This window comes from Psammomys obesus, unplaced genomic scaffold, assembly GCF_907164565.1.
Source record: "Psammomys obesus unplaced genomic scaffold, mPsaObe1.curated_primary_1811, whole genome shotgun sequence".
NCBI classification, from domain to species: Eukaryota; Metazoa; Chordata; class Mammalia; order Rodentia; family Muridae; genus Psammomys; species Psammomys obesus.
The window spans coordinates 6,789,219-6,809,109 of record NW_026586463.1 but is presented as its reverse complement, the minus strand read 5'-3'; the positions used below and the strand labels follow the sequence as shown (position 1 = coordinate 6,809,109).

The 19,891-nt window shown below is 40.5% G+C and overlaps 1 protein-coding gene across 1 annotated transcript in view; it reads left to right on the top strand.

The window, feature by feature from the left end:
* Zswim6 (zinc finger SWIM-type containing 6) overlaps window positions 1–19,891 on the top strand; it is a 163,239-nt gene that overhangs the window by 96,105 nt on the left and 47,243 nt on the right. The window contains exons 2-3 of the mRNA XM_055601934.1: window positions 5,798–6,154; window positions 19,559–19,707. Of these exons, the coding sequence (XP_055457909.1) occupies window positions 6,025–6,154; window positions 19,559–19,707 (279 nt within the window). The 5' untranslated portion in view covers window positions 5,798–6,024. The remainder of the gene's footprint in view (window positions 1–5,797; window positions 6,155–19,558; window positions 19,708–19,891) is intronic.

Sequence of the window (19,891 nt, the reverse complement as noted above, 5' to 3'; positions counted from 1 at the left end):
ATTCCCTAGGATTATTTCTTGTCTGTTGCTTGTCTTAAAGCATTTTCCTCTGGCACTTTCCAAGACTTCGGTCTAAGAATTAAGGTCGCCTGTGACTTGCATGACTTTGGACTTTGCCCGAGGAGGTGTGTAAAGTGAAGAGAGAATGAAGAAAGGGCAGCCACACAGACAACGTGTAGAGAAGAGCTGAGGCTGGATGGGCCACTCCCTCTGAGGACATGCACCAGCAGTCCACAACTCACAGCATGTAGTGATGTGTACTGCTGTGCAGGGAGGCGAGTTTGCTGCATATGGCTGCCGAAGGCTGTGAGTTTATATACATCAAGGTAGGATGGGAGGTGGCTTATGTAAAGTAATGTCAGGAGGAGCTTTCTGTGGGGAAGCAGTTTCCGGTAGTACTCATCAGGAAAAGGAAGCTAGGGTTGATATTTTCTCCATCACTGGTTTAAGTAAAGGTCAGTCTTCTACAACATTGTGCTTGGACTAGAGGAAGGCTTTGCCCTTTCTCTGCACCTGACCATGGAAGGCTTTGCCATCTCCATGCTTCTGAGGCACGGGGGTCCTTGCCCTGACAGTGTTAATGTGAGCAAAGCACATTCACCCAGGCTTCATCCGCTCCCCACAGGAGCCTTCAATCCACATCGTGTTGATTGTCGGAGAAGTGGAGTAGTTTCATTATTTGATGTGTGAGTATCTAGTGTGCCAAGTGCCATTGGGTAGAGAGGCTGGCTTTTTTCTTGATGTATATTGTTGACATTTAACCCAAATCAGATGACTGTGTGAGCTGATTTCTAGATCTTCTACTCTATTTGTCCATGCATCTTTTTCTAGTGCCGTGCAGTTTTTGTTACCTGGCTCAGTAGTATGACCTGAAGTCTTCAGCTGAAGTAAAAATACTATAATCGCTGGGCTGGGGTGGCTCATGCTTTTAATCCAGCGCTTGGAAGCAGAGGCAGGCAGATCTCTGAATTCCAGGCCAGAGTTCTAGGACAGCTAAAGAAAAACCTTGAAAAACAGAGAAATCTTGCCTTGAAAAAGAAAATAGAAAACCAAAACAAAACAACAAAAATAACCAACCGACAAGCTATTAGAAAGAAAACCCAGGGAAACAAAGTGGATAAAAGAGAATGATAAAGGGAAGAAGGAAAAAGATTGCAATACTGAAAAATAACACGCAAAATTAGATGAATGAGTGAAGGGAAATAAAAGTACGAACAAAAAAAAAAGTACGAACAAAATCTTAAGTTGCATGTTTAACATACAATGAAGTGAAAATAATACTAAAAGTACAATAAAAAAAAAAGAGAGGAAGTGTTGGAGTTGCTTCTTTCTTGAAAATTGGAGATTTACATATGTATGTGGTGTGAGTTCAATTTGCTGTCTGTGTACAGTTTGAGGGGTCCATTTGTCAGATGTGTGTGGCATGAAGAGTGTCGCTTGCTAGGTGTGTGAAGAGGAGTCTGACCTGAGAAGCTTTTGTCTTTCGTAGCTTTATGCTGGTGCAGAGAGAGTATAAGACACACCTGCCACTTTTTTTTCCCTCCCTATTAAGGGTCTTGGCTTTTTCAAATGTGGACTAGGCATGTTCCCCCACCCACTCATTGTGGTTATGCTAGTTAGCTTTTCTTTTCCACTGTTGCTGTTTGAATGTAGAATTTTGTCAGTTTTGTTCTTTTTCTCTGATCTTTTGTCCGCTCGTTTCAGTCTCTTAGTGATGCTTTCCATTGTGTTTTCTGTTTCCTGTGATTTCTCTCCCTGTGCCCTAGAGTGACCAGTATTCTGATTGGGGTGTTTCTCGTGTGCTTTAAGAGCATGGGCAGCGCTGAGTTCAGTAGGTGCAAAGACCCACCTACTGCCTGGCTGACCCTTCCCCTCATGCACGGATGCCGCTGTGGGTGTCAAGTCTTCCACAAAATTCAGAGTTGGTCTGTGCACTCATTCCATGCTGCCCACTTACCCAAGGCTACAGGCTCTCCGGAGTTACTCGCAGTTGATGAGCTGGCTTCCTGTCATTGAGAGTGTGCCTTTCTGTTCCTGTATACTTCTCTGTCTGAACCATGCTTCTAATGCCTGTGTTTTTTGCCCTGTCACAGTCCAGCCCTCTTGCTCTCCACCACTGCCTCACAGCTGGGCCTCACTTTGGCACTATAGAAGACTAAAAGTCAGGCTCCATGACGTGATTATACTCTGTCCTTAACAGTAAGTTCTTTCTCAGAATAGTGCCCACTGCCCTCTCAGTCATATAGAATGACAAACTGGGATTCCACTGGTGCTGAAGGAAAACAGTTCTCACAAAACAGCTGACTGAGACTCATGTGATCCATGGTCTTCTCCTTACCTAGGTCCAACAGTGTCTTTTCTCTCTTGTTGCCTGGTTTGCCTTTCAAATAAGCTTTGTTTCCCCCCTGCTTGCTGTAGAGCCACCCAGTCAGATCTCTTCATTGCTTGGGTTACTGGGCTTTGGTGTGTCTTCAGTGTCTCCTCAGCACCTCCCAGCTGCTTTTTCACCACCTTTGTGACTTTCTGAAGCCCTTCCTGGCCCCTTTGCATAGAGCCGGTGCTAGACTCACTTCTCCTCACCCAGTGTAGTTTCACATCTTACCTGGAGACTCTCAAACAAACTTGTTTTTGAGGCAGGGTCTCACTATGGCCTGGAGCTCTCTGTGTCCACCAGGCTGGCCTTGAATTTACAAGGCCTCGGCCTCCTGAGTGGAGTATTGGGATTAAAGCAATGTGCCACTACACTTGGACCCAAATGTATTTTAGAAGAAGGCTTAGAGTAATTTCTTCACTTTTAGTTATTTGAAAATATTTCACCAGATAGTACAGGATTACCCTCCTTTCTGTGCTCAATGCTTGTTCTAAAGCAGAGAGTCATTGTGGTTGGTCAGAGCTACAGGAGGACAAAATCTGTTCTTAGAAGTTGTCTTGTTTCAGTCCACTCAGCATCTAAGTGATATCCACAGAGGGGAAATGGAGTGTGAGGATGTTTTCAGCCCTCTTGGTGTGGTGGAGGGACACATGGCTTTCTTTTCTAACGCTGCTCCTGAAGTGAGCAGGAGGGGCGCCTCCCTGTGCCCTGGGCTCGGCTGGGTAGGGTGGCAGGGCCTGTGCCAACCGACATTAGATTATTACCCCTTAGAAGTGTTTCCATCAGAGAAGGCTGGGGATTTTAAAGGAATTTGAGCACTTAAAAGATGATGTTAAAGTTAGGGGGTGAGGAGATCTCATTTATGAAATACCATAACCTGTGATGAGCTCTTAATGAAACTTAGTGACGTTTTGTATTTTGTGACCTCACAGCTTTTGGATTACGTTGTTTTGGAGGTTAAATTATTTTAAAGTTGACTTAAAAATGTGAAGGGAAGAATAATCAGCGTCCTGTGGCAGTTGGGTAATACAGGACGCTGATAGTGCCACATCAGGATTCAGTATGCCCCTTTCTAACTTGTAGTGTGCAACTTACATGAAAAAGATTATTTTTGTACTGGCTATTTTGCATGCTTCATCGGTTTTCTTAAGTACCTTTTCTCTTTAATAATAGAGTTGTTTAGAGTACCTATTTTATTACCTTGTTGACGCTTGATTATGCTGATGAGTGTGTGTGTGTTTGTGTGTGCGTGCGAGTGCGCGCACCCTACACTTGGTGCTGAAGATTGATCTCAGGGCCTGGAACATGCTAGGAATGTTCTACCCTCCCAGCCCTCAGACTGTTTACTACCCAGTCTTGCTCTTTTGAGCCCTCAGTCATGGGCTTTGCTCTGGTTGGGATTCTCCAATATCATTTTGATGGAGGGACAAAGTCTCCTGTGGTGGACAAGGAGAAAGGTGATTATGTTAAATGGGAAGATATGCATTTTATAGATGGTCAGTTTACAACTCTACATGCTGTGCTATCTTGGCTTCCATACATGCAAATATGTGACATGTAGAAACAATCTTAAACCTTGAACTAAATGTATAGAATATGGGTGGGGAGATCTCATTTATGAAATACCATAACCTGTGGTGAGCTTCTGATTCACACCTTTATTTATTTTTGTCTTATTTCTGCCCATCCATGCATTTTTTATTATTACATATAGTTTATCTGGTATGTACTAACTAAGGCAAGATTATTTTTTTTTTATTTTTGACATTTTTCTCAGGTGTTTATTTGTTAATTTTTAATGGGTAAAAACATAAGAACAAAGAGAAAAATTTTTTATGTACCCTTTCTCTAATTAATTGTTTCTTTTTTTCCTTAGAGAAGTCTTGATTAGAGGGATAGAGGTTTAAACTAGAATGTCTATCTTTAAATGGATTATATTTATGGGGAAAAACCCACATAACTATTATATGACAATTTTCAAACTTTACTATTGTGTTTATGGAATACCCTTTTAAAAATTGATTTATTTGGTTTAAAAAAAATCGTCACATTTATCCTGTCAAAATGAAATTACCTCACTCCAGGAAGTTTCTGTTCTTTGGCGTAGTGGTCTGGGTGACTCAAGTGGGGTCCTGATGGCGTATTAGTAATTGTTGTTGGTGTCTGCCAGTCACTTTCGAGCCACATGCATCACTTCTCCAGTGTCCATGTGGTCTGTGAAGGGGAACCAGAAGGCCAAGAGAACCATGAGGGAGGGCTTCATTATTTAGCACTCAGGTTTCTGTCAAGCATTTGAAATCATGATGTAAATCTGAGCCCTTTAAGCTCCCAAAGGGATCTCCTTCAGGTTTATCCCTCATCAGTGAATGTGGCTTTTGGGATAAGTGGCTGGCCAAATGGATGTTTATCCCTTGCCTCTCCTCATTCCCCCAAACTTCAGGTTAGCTTTCCTATGCATGTAGGGAAAAGTATAGGTTTGTTTACCAGCCAAGCAGTACCAAATACAGTGGTTGTGAGAGGCATTTGCAGTTGGCTAGCTAGAACTCTCCGAGGGCAAATGGCCTGCTCAGTGGGTCAGGCATTGGACTTCTGGGTCACTGTAAGCAGTGTCCAGCTGGCCGTTGTTGATGGAACATGTAGAAGATCCCTGTCTGGTTCTAACCTGAAGGTGCATTGCCTCCAATGCCTCTTTCTTATTGGTGATATCGCACTGTGTGTGTGTGGGGGGGGGAGTTTACATGTTTACATGTAGCTAAGCTTTCCTCTCTGCTAGGTTAAATGTAAACCACAAGAGTTACTCAGAGTGATACATGAACAGCTTCTGTAGGGTTTACAGCTCTCCCTGTAGCTGCTGTTAATAGATACTACAATTGGGGGGGCATAGATGTGTGTATACACACACATATATTTATCTGCATATATATGTATTATGGAAAAGTAGTACATTAAGAAGTTTCTGTGGAAGGGACCTCCTCTCCCTTTGCAGTGTTGATTGGTAGCTTCATGCAGACTAGAACAAATGAGAAAGAAAGGGACAGTTTGGCTGAGAGTAAAAGATCAGTAAGCCATGTGACTTATACTTTAAATTTTAAACATACAAGAGGGAGGACCACAGTGTTCCTCTGATCTGGACCTTGGTCGTGAATCTCACTGGAACAGTAATGATGCTGTGAAGTAACTGCTTGCTGTAGGTGTGATCAAGATGCCCTTCAGTCAGTGTTTTAATTTTGCTTTGCCAGGTACCTTGGTGCCACTGATTAACATTTGTCTTTTCATCCCTGTTAGAAAAATTGGTGGTATTATTAGCTTGAATATTTCCACTTGTTTTTTCTTTTCTGTGCTGTCCAGAGCCACCTGTTTACACGGGTTAGGACTTACCATAGCATCTGAGTGCAGCAGCTGAATTCTCTCTTTCTTGTCACCTAGGTTTCCACTTGAGCGGCACAGTGACAGAACCTGCAATACAATCGGAGCCAGAAACCGTTTGCAACGTGGCCATCAGCTTTGATCGTTGCAAGATTACCTCAGTGACCTGCAGCTGTGGAAACAAGGACATATTTTATTGTGCCCATGTTGTGGCACTGTCTTTATACCGCATTCGCAAGCCAGATCAGGTCAAACTGCATCTTCCCATTTCAGAGACTCTCTTTCAGATGAACAGAGACCAGCTACAGAAGTTTGTTCAGTATTTGATCACAGTGCACCACACAGAAGTCTTGCCAACTGCTCAGAAGTTAGCAGATGAAATTCTTTCCCAGAATTCGGAAATCAACCAAGTTCACGGTGAGTATGACAGACGATGTAATTTTTCTCTAGATTTTTTTATTTATCTGTTCAGTTATGCATAAAATGAATTAAGTGTGAAAATTAGGTCATCAATAATGCTCTTTGATAGAGAGAGGTTAACTTAGTTTTATATCCTACAATATTTCTTTTGAAGTATTTTATGCTAGAAGGCCAGCCCTTTGGGGGAAAGCTAGGAAACGGGGTCTCGTTAGGTGTGGCTCAGGCTTGCCTTGAACTCAAAGTTGTCCTTCCTCAGCCTCCTGCCTCTGCTTCCACCCTCCCTGGTATATTACATGTATGCCATAGCACATCTGACAGTAGCAGCCCTGTTATGCTCAGAAAAATCTCTTGTGTCTTATACTTCATCTGCTTTAGTAACATTTTATTTAATATTAGATATTAGTTATACAAAACACTTGCCATTTAATCTACACTTTTTAGCAAATGAATATGTACATATTTTAGTTTTTCACTTAACATTCCCTTTCTAGTGCAGGAAATTTTTTTGTGAGGTACCTTATAAAAGAAAGTAAACTTAGAAAGATATTACAACTGATTTAGAGTTTGTTATATGTAATGTAGAGTTAAAACCAAACAGTTTTGCTTTTAACTCAAAGAAAATGTGGAACAGTTCAGAAATATATCCATGAACATTTTTTCCTTACAAAATACTAATGAATTATAAATAATACTAGCCTGGGGAGATGGCTTATCCACTAAAAGTGCTAGCCTTGCAAGCAAGAAGACTTAAATTGTACTCCCAGAATCTATGTTTAAAAAGCCAAGCATGATAGCACACTTGTAATCTGTGTGCTGGGGAGGCCAAGGCAGGAGGATCTTTGGGGCTTGCTGTTTAGCCTGCCTTGTCTACTTAACAAGTTTCAGGTCAGTGAGAGACCCTGCCTCAAAAACAAACATACACACACAAACAAACAAAAAACCCTGGTTCCTAGCACCTGAGGAATAACAGCTGTGGTTTCCATGGGTATAGCACATTTAGAAATAATTTTGTAAGTAATTAAAAATACATTGAGGAAAGTATCACAGTCTTGGCTAAAGGACTTGATATTAAGTTTATTTTATTATATATAATATAAATTTATATGGTATAATATATTATTTTGAGGTATAGAACAAGTCACCCAACCTTATTCCTTTAGTTTTCTCAGTTGTTAGCTCATAGCACATGTAGAGATGTTTATGGAAAACAGCGTTACGTCATTTAAAAACTGATATGCCACTCTCTATATGAAGTCTGCAGACAGTCACAAGCACAGCAAACCAGCACCTAGGCCAAGCAGAAGGCAGTCTGAGCTGCCCCGCTCCCACGGGTTTCCCCTGATTTTTTCTGTAATCACTCCTTGGGAGGTGGAAGCACTCTTTCATCATTAAATGCTATTTTAGCTTGATCTGTTTTTAAACTCTATATATCATACAGTATGATTTCTTTACATCTTACTTAAATTCTTAATAGTAGAATTTGTCCTTGTTTCATGTGCAATTCATTTGTTGTCATTTATCAGACGTTTTCCTGTTCATGCAGGGAAATACATTATGACCCACAATACATATAAATGTAAATTCAAAAAATAAAAAGCAAAATAATTTTAATACCATTTTCTGATTCATCTAATATTGCTTCAACAAAATATTTATGTAGTTTATATTTTTTTAGATCACTGTCACCCTCATTTTCAGATTTTTGCTATTTTATAAGTAAAATTCAGTATATTTCTCTCAATGAATCCATAAGATTTGATACTGTTATGATATGTTGTAAAATAATAAGCAATTTCAGTAGCTCAAATTGTTGTTTATGTGTCAGTGATGCTGTAAATAGTGCATGTGTGCACGCGTGCACTGCTGTGCGTGAGAGAGAGAGAGAGAGAGAGAGAGAAAGAGAGAGCTGGCAAGATATTTCTTCTCAATTATTGAAGGACATTTGTAGTTCTCCATGTGAAGTGTGAAATTTGGTGCCTGTCTTTATCCTTACAACACCTCAAATCACACGAGATCCATCTGTAGCCATGTGTGGCTGGTGATACCAGACAGCATCTCATTGCTGTGTAGTATTCTGGGTGTGAGAATGCCACTATTTATTTTCCATTCCACTGTTGATGGGCCTTGTTTACAGTAGAGCTGTTATGAACATTTTCTCAGAAGTCTTCCGGTACTGTGCAATCCATGGTTTTATGTTAGAGGCAAATTCATGCAGTCATGTTTCTTGTGGTGCTCCCCAGGTCAGTCTCTGCTTTGTTTAAGTGGCTGCTGTGAGGGGTGTGGAGCTCTTCACTTGGAAGCAGCCACCCCTGTTAAATAGCGGGAGCCTAAACAACTGCTGCAGAAGTGCCTTCGGCCCACAGAAAGCACGTGCATTCAAGAGCCGCTCAAGTAGGCTTCTCCCTACTTACTCAACTCTTGCTGCCTTGTAAAAATTCACACCAGCCAACACTCAGCAGAGATTTCTCAGGGAGCAGTGGTTCTCAGCGTGTGGGTCGCAGACCCTTGGGGTCTCATATCAGATATTACAGTTCATAACTGTAGCAAAATTACAGTTATGAAGTAGCAATGAAATAATTTTATGGTTGGGGCCACCACAACATGAGGAACCATTAAAGAGTTACAGCATTAGGAATGTTAAGAACCACTGATTTAGGGCTTCATAAAGTTTTCAGCAGACATTGACAAATAGGAAATAGTTCTTTTTTCTGTTTTATTTTTTCTTAGTTCAAATAACCCATTAAAGCCTTTGTTCTCTGAATTTTATAGTTTAACCGAAAGTTCTATTAATAATTACATATTCTATTTATATATTTATATTCTAATTATATATGCATTTGTCTTGCTTTGAAGGTTAACAGGTCCCAAAGTTTCTTATCTAAAAGATTTTTTTTTTAGTCCATCACCATGTTGAAATTGTGTTCCTAATAAAATAATGTAAACTATGATTGCTTGCAGGACTGCGTTCACATGACATTTGTTTCAGAATTTCTGATATCAAATAGCAGTGTTTAAGAGGGAACTATGATGAACACTGCAGGCTAGCTTGGAATCTGATTTTCAGAGCTTGTGTATGAGAACTGCTACCTGAGAGCCAAGAACCACCTGAGTGGTGGTTACTACCAGCCTTCTCGCTACTAATTTCTTGTTGGGTTTAGGCCTGAAAGTGGGCCATTTAGAGAAGCTGTATACTGCCTTCCACTCTAGTATGATAGTGGTCAAGAGGGGTGGGAAACAGGCCCTGGCCTAAGTTCCTGGGAGGGCCTGACTTGAACTGTGAGATTGATGATGTGGCAGAGCGTGAGACTAAACGTGCTGCAGTTGTCTGACCGTGTGTCCGCACCTGCCTTCAAACGTCTGTGCATAAAAATTCTTTCTTTGAAATTAAATCCGTTTTCTTGTGTGATTTGGGCTGTATTTTTTTTTTCATTTGAGAAAAATAACTTGAATACGAATTTAGGGGTGACCTAATTTTTCTCTAAAGAGAAGTACTGCTTTTAACTAAGAGATAAATAGGGCTAGCATAGGATTTTGACTTAATGATTTTAGTCAGCTGCATGATGACACGGTTTAGCCTATCTGCATTTTTTTGAAAGAAAAGTATGCTTCAACTCATAATTAACTGCAAACATTTTGTTACAGTTTTTCCCATTTCCTTCTGAATTTCTTAATACTTCTTTTTTATTTTTTATTATTTATTACAACTTATTCACTTTGTATCCTGGCCGTAGCCCCTCTTCCGCTGTCTCCTCCCAGTTCTACCACCCTCTGTCCTCTCCCCTAAAATTCTTTTTTTTTTATAATTATTTTTGAAAATACTTTTATCTTGACGAATTAAACATTTTGTTTTATTCCTATTATTTCTTACTTGAATTGCAAGTGTACAGTTGGGTGGAGATTCATCCAGCCACACCCAGAGCAGGCAGTGTGAACACAGATGTAGAGTGGATACTATTTGTCATAATAGTAGTACTTGTCAGGTCTTTGTTCATTTCATTGTGTTTCATGCACTTTCCTATATGGCTTTATGATAAAAATTAATCATTGTATGCTCAAAGTGGCTGTGTGGTATTTAATGTTAATATCCTACGAAGGAGATTGTGGTTGTGTAGTTTTTTGGGTTTTTTTTAAGCAAACTGTTTGCTTTTATCGTTCTGTCCTAATACAGCTTTCTACCTTCGTTGTTTTTTAAAATAGAGACTGGTGTCTTTTCTAAGTACTTACCAGTAGATGAACTGAGTTTCTAGTACCAGTGCCACTCTCTTATCTTACTTGTGTGACCTCGTGCTTCTCTGGCTTTGTTTCCTATTAAAGGAGATGCACTAGCCAGGTGTGATGGTGTGTGCTGTAATCTTCATTCTCGAGGGAAGCAGAAGCCCAACTACAGCTTTGAGGCCAGCCTGGTTTGTGTGTGTAGCAACACCCCATCTCAAAGCATACCCACAAAGAATATGGCATTCTAAATTGGCAAATTGTGGCATAGGAAAGAATATTGAACTTGAACACTTACACTCCAGGATTGTTGTTGATATGTGTTGCCTCATGGGTGGAGCACATTTTTCTTTTGTACTTAAAATGTTCATCCTCCTCTATGATAGCTTTAGAAAAGAAATTATATATATATATATATATATATATATATATATATCAAAAAGATATTCAGCCGTATCTTGTTGGGACAGTCATACCATAGTTTGAGAAGAAAACAAAGGCGTGGCAAAATGGTTCCGTGGCCAGAGGTCTTGCCGCCAAGCCTGACTGCCTGGGTGTAATCCCTGGAACCTCTGTGGGTGGAAAGAGAACTGATTCCCACAGGCTGTAGTCTGACCTCCAACATGCATCAAGTCCCCTCCTGCATAGTAAATGAAGAGCAGGTAATGAAAATGAAAAAAAGTTAGAGGTGGTCTTTGCTTTCCTCAGACTCTCTGACATCCATTTCCCCCTCTCCCCCCACTTCATTTTTTTTTTTTTTTTTTTTTTTTTTTTTTTACTGACCACCCCGTGAGGTACCTTGTACTGGACAAACTACAACAAAGGAACAGGTTACAGGGAAACTGCTACTGACCTTGACCTTGAGTGAAAGGAGGTCATTTAGTGACCCTTTCAAGCCCAGGTTCTGGGCCAGTTTCCCAAAGTAGGCCAGTGCTCTTGTATGTGCCCCAGTACCATCTCAGTCCATGCAGTACCAAGGACATTCACTGTGTCACCTAAGGGTCGACATGACATCTACTAGCCCATTCAGCTGACACATCTGCAGACGCACAGAAGACAGCGAGGATCTACGCTTACAGTCTAAGCTTCTGTTGGTTCTCCCAGGTGTGCTTTTGGCACTATTGCATTTCTTTTTAAAAATAATTTTATTATTATTTTTATTTATTTTTTAGACATTTTTTATTTTTATTATTAGTTACATTTTGTTAATTCTGTATCCCAGCTGTATCCTACTCCCTCATTCCCTCCCAATCCCACCCTCTCTCCCTCATCTCCTCCCTGCCTTTTTCCAAGTCCACTGATATGGGAAGACCTCCTCCCCTTTCATCTGACCCTGTTTTATCAGGTATCTTCAGGACTGGCTGCAAAGTCCTCCTCTGTGGCCTAGCATGGCAGCTCCTCCCTTGGGGGTAGGGGAGGTCAAAGAGCCAGCCATTGAGTTCCTGTCAGAAATAGTCCCTGTTCCCCTTACTAGGAAAACCCACTTGGTTACTGATCTACCATGGGCTACATCCGAGCAGGGGTTTTAGGTTGTATCCATACATGGTCCTTGGTTGGAGAAACAGTCTCATGTAAGACCCCTGTGCCCAAATATATTTGATCCTTGTGGAGCTCCTGTCTTCTGAACGTCATACTAATCCCCCACCTTTCATATGATTCCCTGCACTCTGCTGAAGGTTTGGTTAAACAGATTTTTTTCCATTTAATATTTTTGTCATGGTTTGTTTTTATAAAACTAAGACTGTAAATCCATCTTGCCTGTCTTTCTTTAATTTAGCCTTTAAATACTACTTTGTCTTAGTTGTTTTCTGTGTCAGTCTACGTAAGCCGCCGTGTTACTACCAAACAAGTCTACACACATGTTCCCTTTTCATCTAACTGTAAACATGGAGACTCATGCCCTTTGTATGTGGCATGGCACCATTCCTGTGAACACAAATGTAGTAAGCACCCCTTCATTTTTTAATTAATTAATTACAATTTATTCACTGCATCCCAGCTTGCAGCCTCCTCCCCCCTCCCCCCATGCCCCTGCCCTAGTCCACTGATAGGGGAGGTCCTCCTCCCCTTCTATCTGACCCTAGCCTATCAGGTCTCATCAGAACTGGCTGCATTGTCTGGGGGAGGCAATCAAAGAGCCAGCCCCTGAGTTTATGTCAGAGACAACCCCTGCTCCCCTTCATTTTAAAAACAATCTCTTTTTTTAAAATTCTGTCTTGTTCTTAGTAGGAAATTGATGATTTGTTCTGTAAACACATTTCAAATCCACAGGTGAGTGAGAGTTGGCATCACCTGATGCAGACCGCATATCACAATTCTCTCCTGTTTGTTTCCCCATAGGTGGTCACGTTCACTGTAATTGGACTTGCTTTAGCAAATACCCTTTAAGAGCATCCCACGGTGCTATGAGCATCCTAGGGGGGTTATTTGGTTAATACCAACCTGTCTTCATTGTGGAGCACTCTACTGTTGGCATTTGGCACAATCAGTGTGTCATCTACATACTGGTGGTCAAAATAATTAATAAATACGTTGCACAGCAGAGAAAGTTGTTCTAACTACATGCTCTCAAAAAGACGGTAAGGTGAAACCTAAAGAAAACTCTTAAGAGTGGATTTTGAAAAAAATCATAGTAGTCACAGAAGTATATGTGGATAAAAAGATAAGTCCTCATTGTTTGCTGCTTCTAGAACCAGTGTCCCAGCACAGCACCCCCCAGCAGACGAAGTTGTCTATGCCCTATGAAATAGTTTTTTCTCCAGGAACACGTATATATACATGTGCACAGACAACTTTAAATGCAGTTTTAAGAGAAAAAATAAAACCAGTTGAAAACTGCATTTATTGTTTCCTTTTGGGGGGAAGGAGACAGGCCAAATAGGTGCAACTATCCTCCTTAGTTTCAGTGTTGTAAATTGTGCACTAGTCCCTGGAATACACACATTTAATCATTCCCCTCATGGGTGAACTGAAAGAGGTGTTCTCCAGCGTTCCCTACGTAGAAGTGTTGCTATGAGGATCATCACGTGGTATGTGAGTTCATTAACTCTGACCAGTCTCCTTCTCTGTTCTCTCTCCTTTAGGTGACCCGTTGGCTAGATAAGCTGGTTGTTCTCATTGCCCACAAATGGCTTTCTTATGCCTCCCTCTGTAGCCTGTTTAGTATATAATAAGAGTTTTGTCTTTGCAGTCTGAATTATCTGAGTTAGAGTCCAGCTTCTGGCCCCCAATGCTTTCAAGCCTAGTTATGGGCAGGTAATCTCATTAGGCCTCAGTTTTCTTGTTCATACAAGGTGAACAGTACTAAGTACCTATTCCATAAGATGGGGAAAGTTAAGAGAGTAACAATACCAAATCCTTTTATCACCGACACTGTTATGTGTTAGTTGAGCTGCATCTGTAGGCTGTAGGGTCAGTAGTAATAACGGAGGAAAATAGTTGCAAACTCTTTTGTTTGTCCATTGTTTTGTTTTGTTTGTTTGTTGTTTTGTTGTTTTCGGGGGGGAGAGGGGAGACAGTACAACCACACCCAGCTCAGAAGCCATCATTTTAAAGCATAATTTAGAATAAGCAGAGCAGACTACTGCTAGATCTTGCAAGTATAATAGTAAAGACCTTTCTAGTAAGGCTCAGGAGTTTGATATAAAAACAAAGCCTTCCCCAGGAGCAGAAAGACACGCATGGTATATACTCACTTGTATAGTCCTATAAGATAGGATAAATATACTAAAATATGTGCACCTAAAGAAGATAAACAAGAAAGAGGACCCAGGGGTAAGATGATCAGTCCTCACTTAAAAAGACAAATGGGATGGACATGGAAAGTAGGAGAAAAGAAGAAACAGGGCAGGAGCCTACTACAGAGGGCATCTGAAAGACTCTACCTAGCAGTGTATCAAAGCAGATGTTGAGATTCATAACCAAACCTTTGGTAGAGTGCAGGGAATCATATGATAAAAGGGGGAGTTAGTATGACCAGGAGAGGACAGGAGCTCCACAAGGACAAACTATATCAGGGCACGGGGGTCCTCTATGAGACTGTTTCTCCAACCAAGGACCATGTATGGATATAACCTAGAACCCCTGCTCGGATGTAGCCTATGGTAGCTCAATATCCAAGTGGGTTTTCCTAGTAAGGGGAACAGGAAGTATTTCTGACATGAACTCAATGACTGGCTCCTTTACCTCCCCCTTGCCCCCCCTGAGGGAGGAACAGCCTTGCTAGGCTGCAGAGGAGGATATTGCAGCCAGTCCTGAAGATACCTGATAAGCTAGGGTCAGATGGAAGGGGAGGAGGACCTCCCCTTGCAGTGGGCTTGGAAAGGGACAGGGAGGAGATGAGGGAGGTAAAGTGGGATTGGGAGGGAATGAGGAAGGGGGGCTATGTCTGGGATACAAAATAAATAACCTGTGATTAATATTAAAAAAATAAATTAATATAAAAATAAAACATTTGTAAAAAAGAAAACCTGAGAACTTGGCATAAATATTTATATTTGTGTACCAAGTAATTGTTAGCACATTTTATCAAATAAATAATGGAAAATGACTTACCTGTTACTATGCAGCTTTCTGTGCTCTTTATATGCTGCATTTTTAATGAGATTTGGAAAATGTACACATGTCTTATTGCTTTTTACCCATAAAAGAAACATGAATATACTTCTGAAGACTGAAGCAAATTAAATGATAATAAGTGATGAGCAGTGGTCAGAGGAGAGGGACACGGTGAAGGAGGGGCTAGAAACTGGTAGTTCTGTTTGAGGGCCCCCTAGACACTTCCACTGGCACGTTCGCATGCTGCTCGTTTACTTCCTTGGCGTTTAGCTGAAGGAAGGTAGTTGGCTAGAGCAGAGGTGGGCATGGGTCAGGCCTTCCTCTGCCATCAGCCCCCACGGCTGAGAAAGCAGGCTGCCCTCTCTGCAACTTCTGAAGGAGCCACCGTGTCCTCTCCCAGAAGTGCATGGACTGTAGAGGAGCTGAGAAAGGGTTTTGCTGTTTGAACTACAACAAAAATTACAAACAGAAAGAAAAGCATTAGTCAGGCACCATCTTAAAATGAGAATTAAGAATGAAATTTAAGTACTTTTCTAAAGAGCGTGTCTATTTAGTATATATTATATTTTTAAACAGTGTTCTTGGTTTTTTTTCTGCTGTAAAAAATTGTTTCTGAGTTTTGAGACACTGAACTTTGCTGTTTTGCCCTTTTCTCCTCAGAGATAATGGTGATGTCATGGTGTTGCCTTCAGTTGCTAGACAGGCATACCCACTGACTTAGTGTTTTCTAGCATAAACAGTAGGCACTAAAACTGCATGATAGCCTTCTTTCATAACTCCCCCAAAAGAGCCTAAGTAATTACTTCAGTAGTATAGGTATCTGCTGCCTGCATTCTGTACAATAGAGGAAATTTGATGATTTTGACAAAAAGAAAACTTCTAAGTATAAATAGCTAAAAGTGTTACCTGGGGGGCAGTGAAATGGTTCAGTTGGTAAGACATAAGCCAAGTCTGATGACCTGGGTTTGAGCCCCAGAACTCAGGTGATGCAAAGAGAAAACATTACTTGCACATGCATGCACACACTAAATAAATGTAGAAAAATGAATGCCTGCAATAATAGTTTTATGGAAGCAGTTGGTCACAGTGGAGTCAGAGAAGAGAAAGAATTACCTTCTCATCCTGCATTAGGATTCAAAACTCTGTGGGCCAAACACAGCAGAAAGGAATGGTGACTCAGTTTAAAGTGCAGAGTGAGGGGCTGTTATCTAACCCTGAGAAGAGATGGCATCTACAGTATGAGACACTCGTTTCATTAAGCTTCTTAAAAAGTCTTCCTTCACAGTGGGAAGAGGTGCTTGTGTGGTACCTCGGGACCCTGTGTACTTCTGTATTGTTAAGGTCCACAACATGCCAAGATACTTAACATGCTTTCCAACAACAGAATTCTTGTTCTTCCTTCTTCGCTAGTTTAAAGAGAAAAATCCAATTCAGTAGGTCTGAAGTGGTGCCAAGGTATCCAGTATGCCCTAGAATTTTTGATAAGTTTTAATTTAGAGAAGGGTTTTGTTGTTACGAACCCAAACCAAGTTAAGTAGTAGGCCTAGACTTGGCCATGGTTCTTCCGGTCCATGAATTCTCCTTTACTTCCTTGGTGTTACATTCCTAAGGTGGAAGTTGAATCAGACTCACATGTATCTGTAGGAGAACAGTAGACAAGTAACTGTCTCACTGGCTTTACCCTCAGCAGATAGTTTTCCTTTCCCTGAAGGCTTGAAACCGAAGAACTGAACTTTAATAATAGAATACCCACAATGATTGTACATTGCAAATATTATAACACTTGCAAGTAAGAACAGAAAACACGATAGCTTTCAAAGCATTTAATGTATGGATGTAGTGATTCTGGTTCCTGCCTAACTTAGGGTATTTAATAAAAAATACATATGAACTGTATTTCTCTTTGTATTTTCTTTTCAAAGTTGAGTGCTTTGTCTTTGATTACAGGTGACTATTAATAAGTTCAAATAGATTCTGCAGCTCTTACATTTTTTATGATGCCAAGTCAAGCACTCCAAAGTGTACAATGAAGACATATTGGGATTTAAATAGTTAAACCCCAGATTTAAAGTTTGTTTTTAAATATTTATTCTTGAACTAGCTAGCTAGTTTACTGCAGAGTTGTAACCCCGTTTCAGTATTAAAGCTCAATACCTGCATTTACACTTTGGGGATAATTACCATTCTGGGAAAGTCTTTGCAGCTCTTGTAAGAGGCCCCTCTTTCCCACTGCCTTCGCTGCTCTTCCTCCAGCATTCACATGAGGGTGTTTGCTCTCCTGGGGCCTTTCTAAACCTGCACTGCCCTCTCCACATGCCTGGATCGCATGCATCTCTCACATGCTCATCTTCAAGTCCTCCTGTCTGTGTTATGTTCCTCAGACAATTTGTGTAAGGGATAATGTATAAAGTCTCTTAAAAAGCTTCACTGTCAACATGAACTTAGTGTGTTCATGTATATTTTTCTTCTCATTGTTTTCATTCGACATTTTTAGATGTAGTTCCATTGTAGCATGTGAAGACTATCCCCATTCATTTTTGTGGCTGCATAATTAATATTTCATGGTAAGAATGTTTCAATTGATGCATATCAGGATGAAGAGTATTCCATTCTTCTACTTCAGGTAATGTCCCCATGTGTTCCCATTTGTTGTCCCAAGGGAAGAGAAACTGAGCTCCTCAGCTGCACAGCCTCAGAGGCTTTGTCCAGGATTGTGCTGCTCTGCCCTGAGCCTCTTCTCTTGGGTTGAGTGGACTTTTATTTCTCCTGTATACCATGCTTCTTCCTGTCTAAGGCCTCTTCCCGAGTTCTTTATAGTCCCTCATGCGACCTTATTCCTCTTTTCCCTGCATTTAGATGACGTCCAGTTAGCTTCTAATCTGCTTAAGGCAGATCTCAGCTCATTCCCATTTCCTGAAGGTATTTTATTCTAGCAATCCATGGCCACTCCCAGTTCTGGTAGGTTTCCCCAACTCTGACTTCTTTAAATAACTGTTACCATTCAGCACTTTGTATTTATTATTATTACACTGATTTTTTGCTTACTCAAAACCATGCTTTCCAAATAGTATGTTACAATGCAACTGGTATAGAATTAGTGTAAAGGATTATAACAAGTCATTAAAAAAAAATCAGAAAAGCAAATATCAGGCCATTTCATTTATGCTAAGGGTGTTTTTTTTCCAGTCAGACTTTTCAGTTTAATATATGTGATCATATAAGCACGTGAATGCATAAGCATATTAGGTATGGTATAAATTGTATTTATTATTGTAGGTACTAGCTAAAAACAATAGGCTTTAAGTTAGTTAAGAACAAGACTTCTGTGTGTTCTGAATACCGTTATGTTGCCATTTCTTGCCAAGAAGCAGGTTGACAAAGTTGACACCATAGATGTATTGACTGACTGAGAAAGTAAGTGTCACTTTCTAGGGTGGCGATTGTTCCACTTTGGCCTCCTCCTAGAGCTAAGCAAACCTAGTTTATTTCTTCCTTCCTTCATTCTTCATTGTTCGTCCTTCCTTCCTTCTTCTTCCTTCTTCCTTCCTTCCTTTCTCTTTCGTTTTGGTTTTCCATACAGGGTTTCTCTGTGTAGCCTTGGCTGGTCTGGGATTGCTTTGAGGACCAGGCTAGCCTTGAACTCACAGAAATCCATCTGCCTCTGCCTCTGCCTCCCTGAGTGCTGAGATTAAAGGCCCTCTCCCCCCCCCCCCCACGCCCAGCTCAGACCCAGTTTCTAAGACATTATTGATTCTCTCCTTGGCCAGTTAATTTTATTAAATGACAAGAGACACAGAATCATATCTATAAACTGCCTAAAGGATCATAAGGATATGAGACATCAGGAGTGAAATGTTCTTATTTATAATCTTATTTCATATAGATCTTAGACTTTAAAATGTCATTTTATTTTCTTAACAAATAATGAAGCTTAAACATTTCCCCAGTTTATCTGGGTAACTTTTACATTTCTAAGGTAGCCTTCAGTTAGTGGATTTCTTACATAGCCGTTATCTTTTGTGTGTACTTCAGCACTAAAATATTTATGCAGCTTGGCAAGGTAATACTACAACCTGGGTTAGCACAACAGCTGCACTGCCTACTCCCATGTGTCTTGATTTCCCTTTTTAATCTTTGTTTTCTGCAAGTAAAGACTTGCGTCAGCGTGTTGTTTGTAGGTAGCATGTAACGGGGAAGCTTCTTGAGTTCTCTTAGGAGAGTGAAGGGCTCTACTGGGATGACCTGTTCCCTGTTTTCTAGGTGTCTTTGAGACATTTTTCTAGTATGTCCTATGTAGTCTTTCCTACACCGTGCCTGTACAGAAAGACATTTTTGTGACTCTTTAGTTCTTTAGAAAACTTGTAAACTTTTTAGAAACAAAGAGGCTCTCCTCCTCTAAAAGGGAAGTACTTGAGTCCTATAGCAGCCTGCATTTGACCAAGCATAGAGTAAGGAAAATCTTTGAAATCAAAAGTGATTCACATTTATTTCAGTCATAAATTGGTGTGTATAATTAAAACTGAGATTAACTTTAAAAGTGTCTAGCCAAAAACAGAATCAGAATTATTCCAAACTTTTTATCAGAGTCTCCAAGTGCAGTTTTAATGCAGCACATGTTCCCTTGTCTTCTAGGTGCTCCTGATCCTACAGCAGGTGCTAGTATCGATGATGAAAACTGCTGGCACCTGGATGAAGAACAGGTGCAGGAACAGGTTAAACTGTTCCTTTCCCAGGGAGGCTACCATGGATCAGGGAAGCAGCTTAACTTGCTCTTTGCAAAGGTATGGTTGTCAGTTTTGAAGACATATTCCAGATAAAGGATATATGATTACTGTGTGAGATCCTGTATGAAATAGGATGGAAGTTTAAGCTAATGAACCAAGTGAGGAAGTTGCATTATAATACAACTTAACTTAACTTAACTTAACTTAACTTAACTTAACTTAACTTAACTTAACTTAACTT